Source organism: Bos indicus, chromosome 8 (assembly GCF_029378745.1).
Source record: "Bos indicus isolate NIAB-ARS_2022 breed Sahiwal x Tharparkar chromosome 8, NIAB-ARS_B.indTharparkar_mat_pri_1.0, whole genome shotgun sequence".
Classification (NCBI taxonomy): Eukaryota; Metazoa; Chordata; class Mammalia; order Artiodactyla; family Bovidae; genus Bos; species Bos indicus.
Genome location: NC_091767.1, coordinates 103,164,490 through 103,188,198, shown reverse-complemented (window position 1 = coordinate 103,188,198; position 23,709 = coordinate 103,164,490). Strand labels below are relative to the sequence as shown.

Here is a 23,709-nt window from a genome sequence, read left to right as displayed (position 1 = left end):
GATCAAACCTACATCTCCTGCCTTGACAGGTGAATTCTTCACCACTGAGCCACCTGGGAAGCCCAATACGTATGACCAAATTCCACAGGAATGGGGGAAGAATCATTAACATGCAGCAGGATGATAACTCCTAGGGTTACCCAGCTGGGGAAGTCACCCGGGCCCCCTCAACCAGAATGGAGAGACCAACCTCAATGCACGAGAAACTGGACAGTCCCCTTGTATGCGTGTGTATATGCTACGTCACTTCAGTCAGCAACTCTGTCCATGGAATTTTCCAGGCAAGAATACTGGAGTGCGTTGCCATGCCCTCCTCCAGGGGATCTTCCTAACCCAGGGATTGAACCCACTCTCTTGTGCCTCCTGCATCGGCAGGCTGCTTCTTTACCATAGGTGCCACCTGAGAAGCCCTGGACAGTCCCCTTATTATGCAGCTAAATTAGCCATAGATTAAGCACTGCCCTAGATCTGCCCTAATACATTTTAAGAACAAGCCTCAAATGTATTAAAGTGATTCCAAACTTAACAAACTGCAAGCCAAGTTTAATACTCTCAAAAAAAAAAAAAAAAAAAAAAAACCAGCACCTAATATGAAATTCACAATGTCATTCATCTAATCAGTACTGGACATTCAAAATAGTAGGCAAATATGACCCATAACCAGAAAAAAAAAACCAAAACCTAATCAATAGAAACAGACCTAGGAAGGACAGAGATGATATATTTTACCAATAAGAATCTTACAACAGCAGTTGTAAACATCATAAATACGTTCAAGATATGAAGGGAAACATGAATATCATAAGGAGAGAAATGGGAGATGTATAAAAGAGCAAACTAAACTACACTCATGTGGAACTTCTGAATATAAAAATAAGTGCTATAGGAAAAATACACTGTATGGGATAAAAACTAATTAGCTGCCACAGAAGAAAAAAAAAATCAGTGAAGTTCGAGACAGAGCAAAAAAAAATATCCAGTGAAAACCAGACTGGGTAGAAGGTTGTAAATAAATAAATGGAGTATGGACAATATTAAGCAGTTTAACACACATATAAATTGGAGTCCCAGAAAAAGGGGATGAGGCAGAAATAATATTTGAAGAAACGGCCAGAATTTTTCCAAATTGGATGAAAACCATAAAATCAAGTTCTAAAAGCTCAACTAACTCAAAGAAAACACCACCAAGGCACAGTATCATAATAAAATTGTTGAAAACCAATGGCAGGAACAGCCGGAGGAGAGAAAAAATTAAGTCCAGGTGAACAGAAATAAGAATAACAAAAGACCTAGCAGGCAACAGAACAAAGTTAGAGGAGAATGTCAATCTAAAACTCTAAGGGCTGCCCTAGATGAATGGATAAAGAAGATATCATAATGCAATTGATATAAATTATATTTATTGGGATATTACTCAGCTATAAAAAAGAATGAGGGACTTCCTGTGGTGTGGTCCGATGGCTAAGACTCCATGCTCCTGAGCCCAAGTTCAATCCTTGCTCGGGGAACTAGATTCCACATGCAACTTAGACCCTGTACAGCCAAATAAATAAATAAACATTAAAAAAATGAAATAATGCCATTTGCAGCAACATGGAAGGCCTTAGAGATGATCATACTAAGTGAAGTAAGCCAGACAATGACAAATACCATATGGTATCACTTACATGTGGAATCTAAAAAAACAAACAAAAAAAAGGATACAAATAAACTTATATACAAAATAGAAATAGACCCACGACATATAAAACAAACTTATGGTTACCAGAGGGAAAAAGGAAGGAGGGATAAATTATGAGTTTGAGATTAACATATATACACTAATATATACACATATATACATATATACACTAATAATACACTTCTTAATGAAAGTGAGTGGAGATTGAAAAGTTGGCTTAAAGCTCAACATTCAGAAAACGAAGATCATGGCATCCAGTCCCACCACTTCATGGGAAATAGATGGGGAAACAGTGGAAACAGCGTCAGACTTTATTTTTCTGGGCTCCAAAATCACTACAGATGGTGACTGCAGCCATGAAATGAAAAGACGCTTACTCCTTGGAAGGAAAGTTATGACCAACCTAGATAGCATATTCAAAAGCAGAGACATTACTTTGCCAACAAAGGTCCGGCTAGTCAAGGCTATGGTTTTTCCTGTGGTCATGTATGGATGTGAGAGTTGGACTGTGAAGACAACTGAGCGCCGAAGAATTGATGCTTTTGAACTGTGGTGTTGGAGAAGACTCTTGAGAGTCCCTTGGACTGCAAGGAGATCCAACCAGTCCATTCTGAAGGAGATCAGCCCTGGGATTTCTTTGGAAGGAATGATGCTAAAGCTGAAACTCCAGTACTTTGGCCACCTCATGGGAAGAGCTGACTCATTGGAAAAGACTCTGATGCTGGGAGGGATTGGGGGCAGGAGGAGAAGGGGACGACAGAGGATGAGATGGCTGGATGGCATCACCGACTCGATGGACGTGAGTCTCAGTGAACTCCGGGAGTTGGTGATGGACAGGGAGGCCTGGCGTGCTGCGATTCATGGGGTCACAAAGAGTTGGACACGACTGAGCGACTGATCTGATCTGATCTGATCTGACACTAATATATGTAAAGTAGATAAACAACAAGGACCCACTGTATAACACAGGCAATTATATTTAATATTTTATAATAACCTATAAGGGAAAGAATCTAAAAATAGATACGTATGTACGTATAACTGAATCCCTATGCTGCATACCTGAAACTAAAGCAACATTATAAATCGGTTATAATTCAATTAAAAAACTACAAAAATATTTTAAAAATAAAATAATTAAAACTTTAAATCCAGTCATACTATCTTTCGCAAATGGAAATAAATAAGGGGAAAAAAATCAGACCTGCAACTATAAGAAATGCTATTATAAACAGTGCTGCGATGAACATTGGGGTACACGTGTCTCTTTCCCTTCTGGTTTCCTCAGTGTGTATGCCCAACAGTGGGATTGCTGGATCATAAGGCAGTTCTATTTCCAGTTTTTTAAGGAATCTCCACACTGTTCTCCATAGTGGCTGTACTAGTTTGCATTCCCACCAACAGTGTAAGAGGGTTCCTTTTCTCCACACCCTCTCCAGCATTTATTGCTTGTAGACTTTTGGATCGCAGCCATTCTGACTGGCGTGAAATGGTACCTCATAGTGGTTTTGATTTGCATTTCTCTGATAATGAGTGATGTTGAGCATCTTTTCATGTGTTTGTTAGCCATCTGTATGTCTTCTTTGGAGAAATGTCTATTTAGTTCTTTGGCCCATTTTTTGATTGGTTCATTTATTTTTCTGGAATTGAGCTGTAGGAGTTGCTTGTATATTTTTGAGATTAGTTGTTTGTCAGTTGCTTCATGAAATGAGTCGCCAGTCCAGGTTCGATGCACGATACTGGATGCTTGGGGCTGGTGCACTGGGACGACCCAGAGGGAGGGTATGGGGAGGGAGGAGGGAGGAGGGTTCAGGATGGGGAGCACGGGTATACCTGTGGTGGATTCATTTTGATGTTTGGCAAAACTAATACAATATTGTAAAGTTTAAAAATAAAATAAAATTTAAAAAAAGAAAAAAGAAAAAAAAAGAAATGCTAAAGGAAGTTCTTTAGGTATAAAAAAAAATGATACCAAATAAGAATCTGGATATACAGAAAGAAAAGAAGAGTACCGGCAACTGTATATATATGAACATAAAAGATGTTTTCTCTCATTTTTAATCTCTTTAACAAGGTAACTGACTGCTCATTGGAAAATAGTAACAATGAAATGTGGTAATTACAAGTAGAATAAACTGTATGGCAACGATAATAGAAAGATTAGGAAGGGGATATAGAAGATTTTGTTGAAAGTTTTTCACACAATATACAAAGGGGGCTAATACCCTTTGAAGGTAGACTCAATAAGTTAGAAATATATAGTGTAAAACTGAAATAAGTCATTAAAAACACCCAAGTTACCATTAATAAATCCATGGTAGAGATAAAAATGGAATAATAAAAAATTCTCACTTCAAAATAAAGCAAAAAAAATTAGAGAAAAAGGAAGAAAGAACAAATGAAACAATAAACAAATAGGAAAATGGTAGATTTAAACCCAGTAATACTGAAATCACATTAAATGTAAATGATATGATCTCCACATTCCAAATAAAAGTTAGAGAATGTCATACTTTAAAAAAAAACAAGAATCCACTCTATGCTATCTATAGGAAATGTATTTAAATATAAAGACATGAGTAAGTTGAAAGTAAAAGGTTAAATAAAGGCATACTCCACAAATAGTAATGAAGAGAAGGCAGGACATGCATGTGGTAGTATTACAGAGAAAACAGACCTCAGAACAAGAAATATGACCCAGGGTAACGAGAGGCCCTGCATAATGGTAAAGAAGTCAAATCACCAAGAACACATAACGATCCTATGCTGTGTGCAAGTGGTAACGGAGCATCAAAATCACATGAAGCAAAAGCTGAGAAAACTGGACAAGAAACAGCAGACCAAACCTACGCCTGGAAATCTCAAGCTGTCTTCTCTCAGTGATTGTTACTCTCAGGAGAAAAGAAACTACTGAATACAAATGAACAGACAGCGGCAGCATCAAGCAGCCCAATGTACACACAGTCGGATTCCCAGAAAAAGGAGGCAGGACAGAAAAACACCGAAATCATATAAAGTATAGTCTCTGACTATAACTGAATTAAATTAGAAATCAATAACAAAAAGATAGTTGGAAATATTTCAACTATTTGAATATTAAACATCACACTTGTAAGTAACTCAGAGGCCAAAGAAATATCAGGGAGGTCAGAAAATGCTTTGAACTGAATACTAAAACATGCAAACCTCGGGTTTCAAAATTTGTGGATACATGTAAATGAATGTTACTTATAACATTAAAAGTTTTATTAGAAAAGAATAAAGGTTTAAAATCAGTGCCACAAAGCTTCAACACAAAGAGATATAAAGACTAAGTTTAAAGAGTAAGTTGAGTCTAACATAAACAGAAGGAAATAATACAGACAAAAGCAGAAATGAATGAAACAGAAAATGGATAAACACAATAGAAATCAAACTAAAAGCTAATTCTTGGTAGAAATCAGTAAAATTGATAACCCTTTAATAAGAAGGATTAAAAAAAGAAAAGAGAAGAATGTAAATTATTAGTAGTAGGAATAAAAGAGGGAGACATCACTACAGATGCTACACATATTAAAGGGATTAATGGGGACATGATTATGGGGACTTCCCTGATGGTCCAGTTCTTAAGAATCCACCTTCTACTGCAGGGGACACAGGTTTGATCCCTGGTCAGAGAAGTAAGATGCCACATGCGATGGGGTAACTAAGCCCAAGCACTGCACCTAGGGAAGCCCTGCACGCTGTGAGTACTGAGCTCTAGCACTCTGAGACTGCACACAACTAGAGAGCCTGCGGGCTGCAACTAAGGCCTGATGCAGCCAAACAAATAAATATTTTAAACAATGATTATGAACAACTTTCTGCCAATAAATTCAACCATTTAAGAGAGGCAAAAAACAAACCTAAAAATATAAAGGCTCTAAGTTCACTTCAGAAGAAATAGGTAACCTAAATATCTCAAGTTCTGTAATTATTAAGAAATTCAGATCATAGCTCACATAATTTCCCACAAAGAAAAGTCCCGCATGAGTTGACTGCAAAGTTTGACCAAATATTTAAGGAAGGAATAATACAGATTCCAAACAAATTCTCCCAAAAATCAGAAGAGGAAAGATCATTTCCCAAGTCATTTTACAAGGCTGTCATTACCTCAATCCAAAACTAAAGAAAAAATTATAAGAAAAGAAAGTACAGGGACTTTCCTGATGGCAGTGGCTAAGACTCCACATGCCCTGTGCAGGGGGACCCCAGATTCAATCTTTGGTCAAGGAACTAGATTCTACTTACTGCAACTAAGAGTTTGCATGCCTCAACTACAAAATCCTGCTGGAAGGTCCTGTTTGCCTCGACTAAGACCAGGCACTGCCAAATAAGTACATAAATAAATTTTTTTTTTTTAAAAAAAGAAAAGAAACTACAGACCAATATCCCTCAACATATACACAAAATGCTTAACAAAATATGAGCAAAGTAAATATAGCAATATATAAAAATAATAACACATCATGGGAGTTTCACTGCTGTGCCCTGGGTTCAATTCCTGGTTTGGGAACTAATATCCCACAAGCCATATGGGATAAAATAAAAAATAAAAATAATAGCACATCATGAATAAGCAAAGTTAATTCCAGAAATGGGATAGTTAATAAAAGAAAACAATCGGTGTAATTTCCTATACTAAGAGAGAAAAAAAATTAAGAAAAATCATTTTATCTCCATAGATACAATGCACTATAAAGGTGATAAAATCTAATACCCACCCATGATACAAAATTTCAGCAAGCTAGGAAGAGAAGGCAACTTCTTCAACTTGATAAAGGACATCTAAAAGAACCCTTAAGTTTACTGATCTGATAGAAATAAAAAGGATTATTTATAAGGAAATACTATGAACAGTAGTATTCCAACCAATTAGACAACCTGGATGAAATAGACAAGTTCCTAGAAAACATAAACTATGAAAACTGATTTAAGCAGCAGAAAATCTGGATATATCTATACAGAAACTGAATTAGTAATCAAAAAGTATTGACCGGAAAAAAGAAAAGCAAAGGAAAGCCCAGGCTCAGATAACTTCACTGACGAATTCTATCATATGTTAAAGAACTTTTCACAAATTCTTCTGAAAATAGGTGGGAACACTTCTCAATTCATCCTATGAGGCAGGTATTATTCTGATACCAAATCTAGACTAAGAAGTCACAAGAAAAGAAACAATGCCCACTATGCCTTTTGACTATAGATACAAACATCCTCAATAAAATACAGCTAACCAAATCCAACAACACATACAACAGGTTATACCCTATGACCAAGCAGCATTTATTCCAGGAATACAGGTCGGTTCAACATACAGAAATCAATACCATATTAATAGCATAAAGGATAAAAACTACCTGATCATTTTAATTGATGCTGGGAAATTATTTGACAAAATGCAATACTTACTGTTCCCTGGTGGCTCAGATGGTAAAGAGTCTGCCTACAATGCGGGAGACCCAGGTTCAATCCCTGGGTTGGGAAGAAACCCTGGAGAAGGAAATGGCAACCTACTCCAGTACACCTGGCCTGGAAAACCCAATGGATGGAGGAGCCTGGTAGGCTATAGCCCATGGGGTCCCAAAGAGTCAGATACGACTGAGCAACTTCACTTCACTTCAATACTCTTTCATGATAAAAACACTCAACAAACTAGGAATTGAAGGGAATTTTTTAACCTGATAAAGGGCATCTATGAAAAACCCATTGCTAACATTATCAGTTCAGTTCAGTTGCTCAGTCGTGTCCGACTCTTTGCGACCCCATGAATCGCAGCACGCCAGGCCTCCCTGTCCATCACCAACTCCCGGACTTCACTCAGACTCACATCCATGGAGTCGGTGATGCCATCCAGCCATCTCATCCTCTGTCGTCCCCTTCTCCTCCTGCCCCCAATCCCTCCCAGCATCAGAGTCTTTTCCAATGAGTCAACTCTTCTAAGGAGGTGGCCAAAGTACTGGAGTTTCAGCTTTAGCATCATTCCTTCCAAAGAAATCCCAGGGCTGATCTCCTTCAGAATGGACTGGTTGGATCTCCTTGCAGTCCAAGGGACTCTCAAGAGTCTTCTCCAACACCACAGTTCAAAAGCATCAATTCTTCGGCGCTCAGTTGTCTTCACAGTCCAACTCTCACATCCATACATGACCACAGGAAAAACCATAGCCTTGACTAGACGGACCTTAGTTGGCAAAGTAATGTCTCTGCTTTTCAATATGCTAACATTATACTTAATGGTTAAACATTAAAAATTTTCCTCTTAAGATCAGGAACAAGGTAAAAATGAACACTCTTTTATTCAACATGCATTCGAGGTTCCAGTCAGGGCAATTATAAAAAAAGAAAGAAAGAAAAACAAAGAGAAAGGGCATCCAGATGAACGGAAGAAGTAAAATAATCTCTATAGATAACAGACGACATCACTGTGTGTACAGAAAATCCTATGGAAAACACAGATACACACACAACTATGAGAACTTGTAAATAAGTTCATCAAGATTTTAAGATACAAGATCAACATATTAAAGAAATTATACTTCCGTACATTAGCAATGAACACTCCAAAAATTAAATTAAGGAAATAATTCCATTTACAATAGCTTCTAAAAAAGTAAAATACTCACAAATAAATTATAAAATAAGATTGTACACTTAAAACTAAAAATATGTTTGAAGAATTCAAAGAAGGCTTAATTAAATGAAAAGGCATTCCATTTTCATAGATTAGAAGACAATATTGTTAAAATAGCAATACTCTCTAAATTGATCCAGATTCAACCCAATCCCTATACTGCTGTCTTTTTTTGCAGATATTGACAAGATGATCCTAAAAAGTTTATGCAGAAGAGCCAAGCACTCTTGAAAATGAACAAAGCTGGAGAGCTTAGACTTCCTGATTTCAAAGCTGTTATAAAGCCATGGTAATCCAGACAGTGTGGTACTGGCACAAAAATAGACATACAGACCAATGAAACAGAATTTAGAGTCCAAAAATAAACCCTCAAATTTTCAATCAACTGATTTTTGACAAAGGTGCCAGGACAATGCAACAGGGAAATGAATAGTCTTTTCAAAAAACTGAGCTGGGAAAACTGGATATACACATGCAAAAGAATGAAGTTTGACCCCTACCTCACACCACATACAAAAATTAACACAAAATGGAATATGGGCCTAAATCTAAGAGCCAAAACTAGAAAACTCATACAAGAAAACAGGAGTTAAGCCTTTGTGACCCTCGATCAGGCAATGATTTCTTACACATGAATCAGAAGCATAATGAAAAAAAGTCTTCATCAAAAATTTTTGTGCTTCAAAGGACAGCATCAAGAAAGTGGAAAGACAACCTACAGAATGAGAGAAGACACTTGTAAATCATCTATCTATAGAGGCCTCACGTATCTACAGAGATAAAATGATCTCTTACAACTCAGTAATAAAAAACCTCCAAAACACCCAATTAAAAAATGGGCAAAGGATTTGAACCGACATTTCTCCAAAGGAGATACTTAAATGGCCAATAAGCACATTAAAAAAATGTTAAACATCATTTGTCATCAGGAATACACAGAAAAGGAAAGATACACACATCTGAATGCAGAGTTCCAGACAATAGCAAGGAGAGATAAGAAAGCCTTCTTCAGCGATCAATGCAAAGAAATAGAGGAAAACAACAGAATGGGAAAGATCAGAGATCTCAAGAAAATTAGAGATACCAAGGAAACATTTTATGCAAAGATGGGTTCAATAAAAGACAAAAGGTATGGACCTAACAGAAGCAGAAGATACCAAGAAGAGGTGGCAAGAATACACAGAAGAACTATACAAAAAAGATCTTCATGACCCACATAACCAAGATGGTGTGATCACTGACCTAGAGCCAGATATCCTAGAGTGGGAAGTCAAGTGAGCCTTAGGAAGCATCACTACACACAGAGCTAGCGGAGGTGATGGAATTCCAGCTGAGCTATTTCAAATCCTAAAACATGATGCTGTTAAACTGTTGCACTCTATATGCCAGCAAATTTGGAAATCTCAGCAGTGGCCACAGGACCGGAAAAGGTCAGTTTTCATTCCAATCTCAAAGAAAGGCCATGCCAAAGAATGTTCAAACTATCGCACAGTTGCACTCATCTCACGCACTAGCGAAGTAACACTCAAAATTCTCCAAGCTAGGCTTCAACAGTACCTGAACTGAGAACTTCCAGATGCTCAAGCTGGATTTAGAAAAGGCAGAGGAACCAGAGATCAAATTGCCAACATCTGTTGGATCACAGAAAAAGAGAATTCCAAAAAACATCTACTTCTGCTTCACTGACTATGCTAAAGCCTTTAACTGTGTGAATCACAACAAACTGTGGAAAATTCTTAAACAGATGGGAATACCAGACCACCTTACCTGCCTCCTGAGAAATCTGTATGCAGGTCAAGAAGCCAACAGTTAGAACTGGACATGAAACAATGGACTGGTTCCAAACTGGGAAAGGAATACGCCAAGTCTGTATACTGTCACCCTGCTTATTTAACTTATATGCAGAATATATCATGTGAAATGCTGGGCTGGATGAAGCACAAACTGGAATCAAGATTGTAGGCAGAAATATCAATAACCTCAGATATGCAGATGCTATCACCCTTATGGCAGAAAGCAATGAGGAACTCAAGAGCCTCTTCATGAAGGTAAAAGAGGAGAGTGAAAAAGCTGGCTTAAAACTCAACATTCAAAAAACTAAGATCATGGCATCTGGTCCCATGACTTCAAAGCAAATAGATGGGGAAACAATGGAAACAGTGACAGACTTTATTTTCTTGGGCTCCAAAATCACTGCAGATGGTAACTGCAGCCATGAAATTAAAAGATGCTCCTTGGAAGAAAAGCTATGACAAGCCCAGACAGCATATTAAAAAGTGGAGACATTACTTTACCATCAAAGATCCCTATAGTCAAAACTATATTTTTTCTAGTACTCATGTATGGATGTGAGAGTGGGACATAAAGAAGGTTGAGCACCACAGATCTTGTATTTTTGAACTGTGGTGTTAGAGAATACTCTTAAGAGTCCCCTGGACTGCAAGGAGCTCAAACTAGTCAATCTTAAAGAAAAGCAATCCAGAATATTCATTGGAAGGACTAGAATGCAAGTGGAAGCTTCAGTTCATTGGAAGCTCCGATACTTTGGCCACCTGATGTGAAGAGCCTACTCATTAGAAAAGACCCCAGTGCTGGGAAAGATTGAAGACAGGAGAAGACGACAGAGGATGAGATGGTTGGATGGCATCACCGACTCAATGCAAGTTGAGTTTGGACACGCTCTGGGAGATGGTGAATGGCAGGGAAGCCTGGTGTGTTGCAGTCCATGGAGTTGCAGAGTCAGACATGACTGAGCGACTGAACAACAATAATACACAGATTAAAATAACAATGAGATATCAGTTAATGTGTGTGTGTGTTAAGTTGCTTCAGTCATGTCTGACTCTTGGTGACCCCATGGATTGTAGCCCGCCAGGATCCTCTGTCTACAGGATTCTCCAGGCAAGAATACTGGAATGGGTTGCCATGCCCTCCTCCGGGGATGTTCTCGACCCAGGGATTGAACATCTCCTTTGGCTCCTGCACTGCAGGCAGATTCTTTACCACTGAGCCACTGGGGAAACCTCTCACTTAATGTAGTGAGAGGGCACCGGGGGTCAGTTTTATAGAAGACAATTTTCCATGGACTGGGGTGGGGGCATGGTTTCAGGATGATTCAAGCACCCTGCACTTACTGTGCACTTTATTTCTATTATTATATATACCAGTTCCACCTCAGACCACCAGGCATTAGATGCTAGAGGTTGGGGAACCCTGACTTAATACATTAGAATGGCTATAACCAGTCAGATAATAACAAGCATTATCAAGGATGTGGAGAAGTTGGACCCCTCATACACTGTTGGTGGGAATGTGAAAATGGTGCAGACACTTTAGTAAAATGGGGCAGCTCTTCAAAAGGTTAACTGTAGACTGACTGTATGACCCAGAATTTCCACTCCTAGGTATCTACGTAGTAGTTAAAAACACGTCTACATAGGGACTTGCACTTGGACATTCACAGCAGCTTTATTCGTAATAGCTCCAAACTGGAGACAGCCTAAAAAAGTCCATTAGTTGGGGGAAGTGAAGTGAAGTCGCTCAGTTGTGTCCGACTCTGCCACCCCATGGACTGTAGCCCACCAGGCTCCTCTGCCCATGGGATTCTTCAGGCAAGAGTACTGGAGTGGGTTGCCATTTCCTTCTCCAGGGGATCTTCCAGACCTAGGGATCAAACTCAGGTCTCCTGCATTGTAGGCAGACGCTTTAACCTCTGAGCTACCAGGGAAGCCTGGGAACAGGTAAACAAACTGTGGTATATCCAGACAATAAACTACTACTCAGAAATTAAAGGACGAGTATCATAGAATATGAATGAGTCTCAAAAGTATGCTAAGTGAAAGAAGTCAGACACCCAAGTCAGACACAAGAGAATAAATATATAATCTATTTATACAAAATTGCAGGCTTCCCAAATGGCACTAGTGGTAAAGAGCCTGTCTGCCAATGCAGAAGACTCAGGAGACATGGGTTCGATCCCTGGGTCAGGAAGATTACCCTGGAAGAGGAACTGGCAATCCACTCCAGTATTCTTGCTTGGAGAACCCCATGGACAGAGGAGCCTGGCAGGCTGTACAGTCCGTAGGGTCCAACCGAGTCGGACGCGACTTAAGCAACGATGAGCACATGCACACAAAATTCCCGAAACTGTAACAAAAGAAAGCAGACAGTGTGCCAGCGTGGGGGTCTGGGAAAGGGACCTGCTGCAAAGGGAACTTTTTGGGTCAATAGTAACATTATACATTATACAGCTTATGATGGTGGTTAAATGACCATACATTTACCCAAACCTATCAAACAGAACTCTTAAAACTGGTGAATCTTATTTTTGTAAATTATAAATAAATCTAATTTTAAAATAGACTGAAAGGAAACCATTAAAAGAGGAACAGTGGTTAGCTTTGAGTAGTGAGATTATGGTTGCAGGGTGGTGTCCTCATTCTCTGCCTTTCTGCAAGTCTTGGAATCGGGACTGAAAGTGAAAGTGAAGTCACTCAGTCGTGTCCGACTCTTTGCAACCCCGTGGACTATAGCCCACCAGGCTCCTCTGTTCTTGGGATTCTCCAGGCAAGAGTACTGGAGTGGGTTGCCATTTCCTTCTCCAGGGGATCTTCCCAACCCAGGGATCAAACCCAGGTCTCCTGCACTGCAGGCAGACGCTTTACCCTCTGAGCCCCAGGGAAGCCCGTATTATTCAACCTCAAATTTGATAACGATGTCTAGTATGGTTGATTAAAAACCTTTTTTCTCCTTATGTCATAGATAATGCTGCTGAATGGGTGAGGCACTCGGTAAATGCTCTGTGAATGGTCTGATTTACAGCTTGAGCTGGAAACAAGGTTTATTCAGCGTGGCTATTCCCATGTATCACAGATACACATGTTCACACATGAACAGATGTACACGTCTGCAAAGGACTGGATGCAAAGCTGGAATACAGAATGTCTCCCAGGGAGGGACCAGTTGCCGGAAGGAGAAAGCAGTTGTTTCCAGCAGCGGATGGAAAAGGAAAAACTTGTATTATTTGGTCTTATTTTAGAATGAGCCACAGTCCTCAATATTTTACATGCATCATCTCCAGAACCCTCACCCAGGCTCTGGAGAATGGTGATGAATCCACTTTACAGATGAGAAGACTGACACCCAGAAAGGTGATTAGGTAATCCCTCAAAGGGCCCATAAGTTCAGTGTGGCCATTCCCACATCCTACCACTCTGCTGCCAGTATATTTGCCTGCTAGGGAAGTCCCCAGGCCATACTTAGCTGAAAAGAGGCTAGAAGGGATGACCTCTGAGAGGCTTCCCCATCCCTAATCCTGCACCCCAACCGCCCTGCTGAAGAGGGCACCTGGCTGCTGAGTTCATGAGAGGGTCAGAATCATAGTCTGATTCAGTGGTTGCAGAGCCTTGGGCAAGTTACTTAGTCATTTTATTTTATAATTCACACATTTTATGAAAAGAACAAAAAAATAAACCACATAGAAACAGCATACTAAAATGAACTGCATAATGCACACTTCTAAACACAAACAAGCAATACAGCACTACAGCTTGGAAAAATTTTAAAAAGCAGAGCATCTCCCCTACTGATAGCAGTCGAGGGAATGACCTATTGCATTCTGGAGGCAAAACATTATGGGAATAGCTTATGCTTATTAAATATTGTATCATTATTTAAATCATTAGCTGTTGGACAGGGCTAACAATTTTCTTATTGATAAATTGTGCTTTTTTTTTTTTTCTTTGCAGTGCTGAACAGCATGGGGGATCTTAGTTCCCAAACCAGGGATCAAACCTGCATCCCCAGGAGTGGAAGTATGGATTCTTAACCACTGGGCCACTAGGCAAGTCCCTGATAAATATTTTTTAATTGACACTTTCCTGCCCACAATAGGTGCTTCCATCTTCTATGAAGGAGAGCTAATTGGAACACTTAACTCCGGGACTTCTGAAGATCAAATGAGCTAATATATAAGAACTCAAACGATGTTAGGTATTACTCTTATGAGTCATGCAACTCTGGGCCAGCGATTACATTCTCTGAGCCTCAGTTTCCTCATCTGTATAATGGGGATGATAATGCTAGCCAGCTTACTGGGGAGCCGTGATGCTACAACCAGGCCCGACACACAGTAATTGCTCACGAAGTGTTAGCTACCGTCAGTATCACTGCTGCCAAACCCCACTCCTAAACTGTCACCAGGGACCAGGCAGGTTTTCCTACCGCACAGAAAGGAAGTTTATTAGCGGGAATTACTCTATGCCGTTCAGCAGCCTCTTAATGAGATTGGTGTTATTCGAGGTTGATCCCCCTTATCAGCAGCACTGTGAACTGCGCAGATCATGACGCTTAATTTCTCTCTATGGAGTCAATCCTTTAATCCCGACTCAGCCTGGCTGGGCTTCAGCCTGGCTTTGCACTGGATTGCCGGCGAGGCATTCTCTGCTGGCACTGAACCAGAACAAAGCAGCCCAAAGCTCTTCTCAGGGAAAACACGTTGGGATGCCTGGGGGAGGCGGGGCCCCACAGGCGCATCCTTGATTTGCATGTCAATGGCCTCCGCCCAACTGCCTGAGGGTCAGAGAAGCCCTGGCACCCAGACTCTTCCCTAATTAGAGCTCAGCTTCCAGAGGTGGCGGGCTTCCCAGGTGGCTTAGCGGTAAAGAATCTGCTGGGAGTGCAAGAGATGCAGGAGATGCAGGTTCAATCCCTGATTAGGGCCGATCCCCGGGAGGACGAAGTGGCAGCCCACTCATGGACAGAGGAGCCTGGCGGGCTATAACCCAAAGGGTCACAAAGAGTCAGACAGGACTGAGCGACTAAGGAGCATTCCAGAGGTGGCAGGGGGGCAGAGGGCCTCAGAGGAGGAGTGAGCAGGGGCTGGGTCATGGGGGTCTCAGGCCCAAGGGACCCAAGTGCTGTGCTCAGGCAGGGGTCCCCAGCAGCCTTCCAATTTTGGCCACTGGCTGCCCAGGGTCAAGTCTAAATGCTGTGAAGGCCCTCCCTGCTGCAGGATGGCTGATGGCAAAGGCAAGCTGGAGGCGAGAGACACATGGAGATGGAACCTGGGTGTGAAGAGGGCAGCTGAGATCTGTGAGCCCTTCTTTTAGAGATGGAGTCTCAGAGAGGAGGACAAGGTTTCCTGCTCGGTATGTGGTATGGAGACCCACGGGCTGGAGAGGACTGGAACTCACATGTCATGGAAGCCAATCCTGCTTTGAACTGATTTGACGAGTACAACAGAAATAAGTATCTCCCCTCTCCACCTAAAATCATATGAATTGGTACCTAGTGTATAGCAGATGCGACCCCATGGACTGTAGCCCACCAGGCTCCTCCTTCCATGGGATTCTCCAGGCAAGAGTACTGGAGCTCTGAAAAGAGATCTAGCCCATCCTAAAGGAAGTCAGTCCTGAATATTCACTGGAAGGACTGATGTTGAAGCTGAAACCCCAATACTTTGGCCACCTGATGCAAAGAGCTGACTCATTTGAAAAAGACCCTGACGCTGGGAAAGATTGAAGGTGGGAGGAGAAGTGGACGATGGAGGATGAAATGGTTGGATGGCATCACTGACTCAATGGGCATGAGTTTGAGTAAACTCCGGGAGTTGGTGATGGACAGGGAAGCCTGGCGTGCTTCAGTTCATGGGGTGGCAGAGTTGGATGCGACTGAACTACTGACCTGAACTGAAGCACACAGCAGGTACCCAATAGATATATGCTGAGTAAGTAAACCAATGAAGAGAGGTCACACTAACAGAACAGTACCTGTCCAAGAGCATCTAGCCCTGTAATACTGTTAGTCAGGCCCAACCTGGAAGATGATATGAAAGATTTATAAACCTAAGAGAGACCAGCGTGTGTGCTAAGTCGCGTCAGTCATGTTCAACTCTTTGCAACTCTATGGACTGTGGCCCACTAGGCTCTTCTGTCCAGGGGGATTTTCCAGGCAAGAATACTGGAGTGGGTTGCCATGCCCTCCTCCAGGGGATCTTGCCTATCCAGGGATCAAACTTGCCTCTCCTCCGTCTCCTGAATCGGCAGGCGGGTTCTTTACCATTTTCCCACTTAGGGAAGCCCTAAGAGAGAGACAATAACTGACAGTGACAGTAACAGTGGAAATAACAGCAGCTTAACAAACACTGCCTCTCTACCTCGTATCTTTTTCCTGGTCAGCTTCTATCTGGCCTACACTGAACCATCATGAGAAACGCTGGGCTGGAAGAAGCACAAGCTGGAATCAAGATTGCCGGGAGAAATATCAATAACCTCAGATATGCAGATGACACCACCCTTATGGCAGAAAGTGAAGAGGAACTAAAAAGCCTTTTGATGAAAGTGAAAGTGGAGAGTGAAAAAGTTGGCTTAAAGCTCAACATTCAGAAAACGAAGATCATGGCATCTGGTCCCATCACTTCATGGGAAATAGATGGGGAAACAGTGGAAACAGTGTCAGACTTTATCTTTTTGGGCTCCAAAATCACTACAGATGGTGACTGCAGCCATGAAATTAAAAGATGCTTACTCCTTGGAAGAAAAGTTATGACCAATCTAGACAGCATATTCAAAAGCAGAGACATTACTTTGCCAACAAAGGTCCGTCTAGTCAAGGCTATGGTTTTTCCAGTGGTCATGTATGGATGTGAGAGTTGGACTGTGAAGAATGCTGAGCGCTGAAGAATTGATGCTTTTGAACTGTGGTATTGGGGAAGACTCTTGACAGTCCCTTGGGCTGCAAGGAGATCCAACCAGTCCATTCTAAAGGAGATCAGCCCTGGGATTTCTTTGGAAGGAATGATGCTAAAGCTGAAACTCCAGTACTTTGGCCACCTCATGCGAAGAATTGACTCATTGGAAAAGACTGATGCTGGGAGGGATTGGGGGCAGGAGGAGAAGGCGACGACAGAGGATGAGATGGCTGGATGGCATCACTGACTGGATGGACGTGAGTCTCAGTGAAGTCCGGGAGTTGGTGATGGACAGGGAGGCCTGGCGTGCTGCGATTCATGGGGTCGCAAAGAGTCAGACACGACTGAGCGACTGAACTGAACTGAACTGAACTGAACTGAACCACCATCAAGGGCTTTTCTCACATCACCTCCAGTGCCTCCAGAGGGTCACTCTGAAGGAGGGGCGGTGGGGTCAGCGCGCTGCTTCCCTCACATTCCCGTTTCCCTCCGTGGAGTGTCGGGCTGCCCCTGGGCAGGGCTCTGGTGTGCTTCCCAGAATTCCCCTGGCACTGGAGCATCTGTGTGTCATTTGTGGTCTAATGGGTAAAGAAGGAAGGGTGCCCGCCAATCAGAGAAAGAGGACTCTGCGACCCAGAGGAGGATGCAGACACATGAAGGAAGGAGTCTGGGTCCCCGAGTGGCCACGTGGAAGGTCATCTGCATGAGGCTGTGCTAGGGCTGAGACGGTAAGTGGTTATGTCAAAGCACCGAGAATTTGGGATTTCTTGTTACATGGAAGAGTGTCTCCCTGACTAGATAAAAAATCAGTGCTACTATGATAAAAACCTAAAATTGGAGGCCGGATGGTGTAGTGAGGGAGCTGACACCATAAGCTGGGCAGATGGAGAAGCAGACTCCTAGCTTTGCCACTGAAGTGAAAGTAAAAGTTGATCAGCCACATCCGACTCTTTGCAACCCCACGGACTGTAGCCTGCCAGGCTCCTCTGTCCACGGACTTCTTCAGACAAGAGTGTTGGAGAGAATTGCCATTTCCTTCTCCAGGGGACCTTGCCGACCCAGGGATTGAACCTAGGTCTCCTGTACTGCAGGCAGATTCTTTACCTCTATGGCAGGGGTTCTCAAAGCATGGCCCCTGGACAAGCTGGGGGTGCGTGGCGTGAGGACCTGCCAATAATGCATGTCCAGGCCCCACCTCAGACCCAGGTGTCTGAAATTCAGGGAGGAGCCTAGAAGCCCGTGGTTCCACCAGCCCCCCTAGTGACTGAAGCAGCCTCAGGTTTGACGACAGCTGCTTCGTGTGACAGGGTTTTCCCCTGAAAGCGATGGAGTTCACCCCAGGCTGCCCTGGGCTGAGCTCCACTGCCCTCCCCACCTCCGCTCCCCTGGACCTCAAACCACACACCTCCACGTCTCTGTCCTGCTCAGCACCTATGTGGCCACCAGGCTCCAGGCAGAAGCCACAGCTTCCGGAAGCTTCTTCAGCTCCACACTACCCTGGGTTACCAAGGACTGACCAGGTCCTGTGCCTGTCTCCTGGGGGCGTGGCCCCCGGCTGGCCCTGCCCCTTGGAGGATGTGGGAGGAAGGGAGGGGAGGGGGGCCGCAGGGTCCTTACCTGCGTGAGACTGCATGTGCTCCAGCAGGTTGTTGTAGAATTGGAACTGGATCCCGCAGGCGCCGCACGTGTAGGGCTCTGCGGGGAGAAAGAGTGGCCGTCTGAAGGGCTGCATGAACCGCAGCGCCTTTCTGCAGGGCCGCGGGCAGCTCTGGAGCTGGGCACCCAGACACACAGGGGGCAGTGCCCTCGGGGCTCCCCTGGCATTAGCTAGTGAGAGAGAGGCTGGGGAGGAAAGAGAGACGGAGAGAGGAAGACGGCAGGTAACAGGCCGTCGGGTGCAGCCACGGGGCACCTATCGAGGGCTCACTGTGTGCCAGGCACTGTTCTGGGCGCTGGGGACAACACAGGGCAGAGACCGCACCTTCTCGGTTCCACAGCCTGCCTCTCTCTCTCGGCTGGGGGAGGCACACAGACGGCTCAGTCTGCTGAGCGGACGACTGAACGAAGGTATGAATGAACCAAAGACAAGACGATGGACGTGGAGGGAAGGACAGAGAAGGAGGGAAGGGACGAGAGAAAGGGTGGGAAGCAGAGAAACAGCAACGTGCCAGAGAAGCAGGGATGAGACAGGGAAGAGGAGGGGAGAGGGCAGACGGTGGGAACGATGAGCGCGTATAAAAATGGGAGCTCGTGTGCAGGGCCTGTTATCTTTTCATCTCTGTGCGCCTGGCAAGGGGACACGGATGGAAAAGGGAAGAGAGCAAAGATGAGTAAGGAAAAGAGCAGGATGACGGCGGAGGTGGGGCTTGGGAGCGGCGTCGTGAGGCCAGCCCCGTGGGCAGGAAGGGGAGGCCTTGCTTCTGCAGGGCTGGGGGTGGCAGAGGCAGGCTGTCCACACTCCTCCACCCACCTGGGCTGGGCCGCCCCCTGCCTCCACCAGCTGCCGGCTCTGCCTGGGAGAGGTCTGGAGTGTGTGGCGGGCTGAGTTCACTCCCTGCCCTGTCTCGCCCTCTCCAGCCCCCCGACGGGACCCTCACTTACTCTGTAGGAGAGGGAAAGGGTTGGAAATCAGGGGACTTGCAGTTTCTGCAAAAGAGAAACAGTTTAGCTAAGTCTCTTCCAGCTCTGGTGCTCGGGGCTGACTGTCACGATTTCTGGTCTTGGGCAGCAGTGAGCCAGATGGGCTCTCAGATGAGGGGGAGGCAGTGTCTCGGGTGGGACTGGGCGTGGGCAGGTCGAGATCGGGCAGGGCCATCCTTCCAGGACACCCCCAGCTCACACAGTGCGCCCACAGAACACCATGAGAACATACCCACATGCAGCTGCCCATCTCAGGACAGGGAGCTGGGACGGCTGCTAGGTCTGGGCACCCGGGGTGGACACGTTTGATACTAAACACCAGGGCAGCCAAGGGAGCGCTGCGCTTTCCCTTTGTGTGTCTCCATCCTGCCAAATGTCTGCTGGCAGCTACCCATGCCTCTTGGTATCGTCAGCTGAGCCTCACGGGCAGAGGACAGCAGAATGGGGCAGACAGACTACCCCGGGGAATCCTGGCTTCACCACTTACAAGCTAGGGGCCCAGGGCGACAATCGATCTCTCCTGAGCCTCGATTTCCTCATCCGAGAAGCAGGGATAACAGTAACACTGACCCTCGCTGGCTGTGTGGCAAGGGTGAAGACAGGTAAGACACATACAGCTGTGAACAGGTGCCAGGCACACAGTAAGCGCTCAATAAATGGTGGCTGCCAGCAGGAGCATCCCAATTCTGAACATGGACTCTGATGGAAGGAGAGGCAGGGGCTATGGCCTGGCTGGCTGACAGCAAAGGCTAGCAGTAGACTGGGGTTTTGGTCCCGGCTCTGCTGCTCATCCCCTGCACGGCCTGGACCAGTCACTCCGTCTCTTTAAGGCCCACCTTTTGGAGAGGCATTACAGTTTTCAAAAGGATGAAGCAGTTTGGAACAGCTGATGTTCTCTCTAATTTAAAGGACCACGTCAACATACTCAGGGCCCCCACGGCACACCTCACTGCCTGCCTCGGGCACTGACTCATGAAATCACTTGGTTTACTTAACCCCCCCCGCCACCACCCCCAAACAGCCTACCATGTGGATGTGTGTCTCTGCAGGGCCCCCACTGAATGATCCCCCACCACAAGGATGTGTGTGCCATTTCCACTCTACAGCAGAGGAGAAACAAGGGGCGAGCCCAAGCCACCAGCTTGTCGATGGTGGAGCTGGGGTCAAGCCTCAGCTGGAGCTCTGGGCACTGTGAGGAGGACTCCGTGTGCAAGCCTGCGCTCCTCGTGTTTCATAAAGCCCCTGACTCATGGTCAAGTCGCGGTCATCACTTGTCCACACCCAGCCAGGGCTCAGCAGAGTGCTGAGCAGAGACCAATAACTAATCTGGTGAGTGAAAACTTTGAGCAAGCAAGGGAGCGATGCCTTACCTTAGTGTAAAGGAAGTATCGGAATAGAATCCTTTTCACACTCAGCCTTGGCTGGCACTGTGCAGACCAGCCTGCTGTGCCTTTTTCAGACAGAAGCTGATTGTGATTGCTCATGGCTCTGCCAGGCTGCCCCAGGTCTGTCTGGGGACAGTGGCCTCAGGGTCGCTCGGTTCTAAGGAGCTACGGCTCTGTCAGGGTCTGGCAAGAGGCAGCCACCAGGGGGCGCCAAAACACCACCAGGAACCTCAAGCAAACCTACTTGGGCTGCTTAAGGGCTAGAAGGGAACCTCCGGATGTTCCCAGGCCCAAAGAGGGGCCAGAACACGGGGCCTCTGGCTCTTGGGCCACAGCTCTGTCCACTGCACCCACTTTGCTTCTCCTGGGAAAAGTGGCTGCAGCGCTCACCCTATAAACACAGCAGTGGCTCCAAGGGGGCCATCCGGGTCAGTGTCACAGGCTGTGGAGACAGGGGAGTTGCTCTCTCCATGCAAAGACAAAGAGGAGCCATAGTCCCCAAGATGCTCTTGGGACCTAGAGGGACGTGCCTGGAAGAAAGGGACCCTCCACTTCTGCCTGGCCCTGGCTGCCTTCTAATTCTCTGCCCCCAGCTTCCCCCCAGCGCCCTAGCCCAGCACAGACCACAAAGATCCCAGAGCACAGGACGGCAGTCCCGGGGCACACCGCTCACCAACTCACCGCTGGAGTTTTGGGAACTGCTATTCGTCTCTTCAAAGTGGTTTTGTGCTTTGCCTTCTACCCGCCGACTGAAAGCGCTTTCTGCTGGGTAGGGGAGGGGAGAGAGCAAGAAAAAAAAAAAACCACAGTGACTGGTCAGTACCAGGTCCAGAGAGGGGGCATGCCAGAGAGGGGGTGGCTCGGAGGCCAGGGACGTGGGACCTGCCCCAGACCCTGGGCTGGGTGAGTTGCCTGAGGCCTTATGCTTGGGAACCAGCACAGTGAGGGGCTCCAGAACCCCAAACCACATACTTCCAGCTTCTCAGGCTCACCTGAATTGCCTAACACCGCCTCGGGACCCCAGGAGACCCCCCAGGAGTGCCCAGGGTGGGTGGAGGTCCAGGCACCGTGGGGTATATGTGGGATGTAGGCACGCACATGAGGTAAAGCTGATGGAACAGATGGCGAATGGGCCAGGGTCTCCCGTCTCTGGCCCCTGGGGAGTCACAGGTGACATCTACGTGATGTGGACCCACCAGAGAGCGGGGAGGGTGACAGACTGCTTTCTGGCGGTGGCTCAGGCAGAGCAGGAGGGCCCGGTGGCTGTCGGGGCCCCTGGGTGGCAGAGAAGTCGTGACAGGCAGAGCCGGGACAGCCCCAAACCGGGGAGGCCAGTGACCAGGGGAGGTCGGTCTGGTCAGGGTTCACCCAGGGAAAGGGACTGGCTCCCCGAGTGATTTCTGGGGTGTCCCCACGGACAAGGGGCGCCTTCCTGAGTGGCTCCCGTAACTCCCTGGGAATGCTGGAGTCAGAGACAGGGCCCAACCAGGTGGGGAACAGCAACTCGCACCCATCCCCCCGCAGGAGGCACTGAGAGGGTGTCTGAGCGGCCGCGGCGTTTCCAAGCCGCTCATCAGGGACACTGGAGGCGCCAGGGGGCAAAGGCTTCTGGGAGCAAGTCAGTTTGGGACGAACATCTGACCAGCAACTCGGGTGAGGACAGCAAAGGCTCTGAGAAGTTCGACCAGAGAGAGACCTGTCTAGCTTTGTCTAAAACCCAACCTTCTCAAACATAATTGGCAACTGAAACCCATTTAAAAAATATGAGGGACCTTCCTGGTGGTCTAATTGTTAAAGAGTCTTCGCTTCCAATGCAGGGAGCATGGATTCAACCCCTAGTCGGGGAACTAAGATCCCATATACAGCCAAAAAAAATAAAGGAAAAAAGTAGAAATATGAGATTTCTTAGTATCTCTCAAAGATGGTAATCCTGGGAACCCACTTTGGGAAGCGTCATTGTCCCCAGGCCGCCCGACACCAGGAAGGCAAGTGCTCAGACTGTTGGGGGCCAGTGTTCCAGGCAATCACTGGGGTGATGGGAAAGAAAGCCAGAGATGGCTCCTACAGGCCCCACTCAATTCCCCTGTGCCTGACCCTGACAATGCCCTCTGATGCAGCTTCCTTTTTCCAGAGGCTGTCAAGAACATCGTAGGCAAGACCCTCTCTTCCAAATTGTCTGTAAAATGCCTAGGCTGAGAGCTACACACCTGCCCGCTTCAAGATACCATCTGTAAATCGGCAAAGCAAGCCCCTCGATTCTTTATCTAGGGAAAAGGGCCTGCTATGAGCCAGGCACTGATCCACATGCTTTATGTTCATGGTCCCCCCTTAACCGTCCAAGAGCTCTGTGAGATCACGCTGTCACTCCCATTTTACAGGTGAAAACCCAGAGAAAGTGAGGCTGTCGATTTCCTGGGGCTACGTTCCTAACCCCCGAAGATGGTAGAATAAGGAGATTTCATTTCTGGGACACAGCCTTCCTCTTTAAAAAGGTCTGGGCCAGGGGAGTGACTCCTTTCCCCACCTTCTCATGTATGCAGTGAATGGTTACCCACCTGTGGAGGATTTTCATGCAGCCTGACCAATATATCGGTAGCATTTAGCACAACTGAGGTTACAAACTATTATAATCAATCACCTATGGCTCAGCTGATGATGCAGATTT

The 23,709-nt window shown here is 45.5% G+C and overlaps 1 protein-coding gene across 17 annotated transcripts in view; it reads right to left on the bottom strand.

The window, feature by feature from the left end:
• Positions 1-23,709, bottom strand: part of ZNF618 (zinc finger protein 618) — a 205,093-nt gene that overhangs the window by 10,393 nt on the left and 170,991 nt on the right. For 7 of the 17 annotated variants that reach the window (XM_019966777.2, XM_070795332.1, XM_019966782.2 and 4 more), the window contains 3 exons: positions 21,726-21,809; positions 19,621-19,665; positions 18,637-18,714 (listed from right to left, as the gene is read on the bottom strand). In XM_019966777.2, coding sequence (XP_019822336.1) covers positions 18,637-18,714; positions 19,621-19,665; positions 21,726-21,809 — 207 coding nt within the window. The remainder of the gene's footprint in view (positions 1-18,636; positions 18,715-19,620; positions 19,666-21,725; positions 21,810-23,709) is intronic. The other 10 variants (XM_070795336.1, XM_019966780.2, XM_070795333.1 and 7 more) reach the window with 3 other exon arrangements.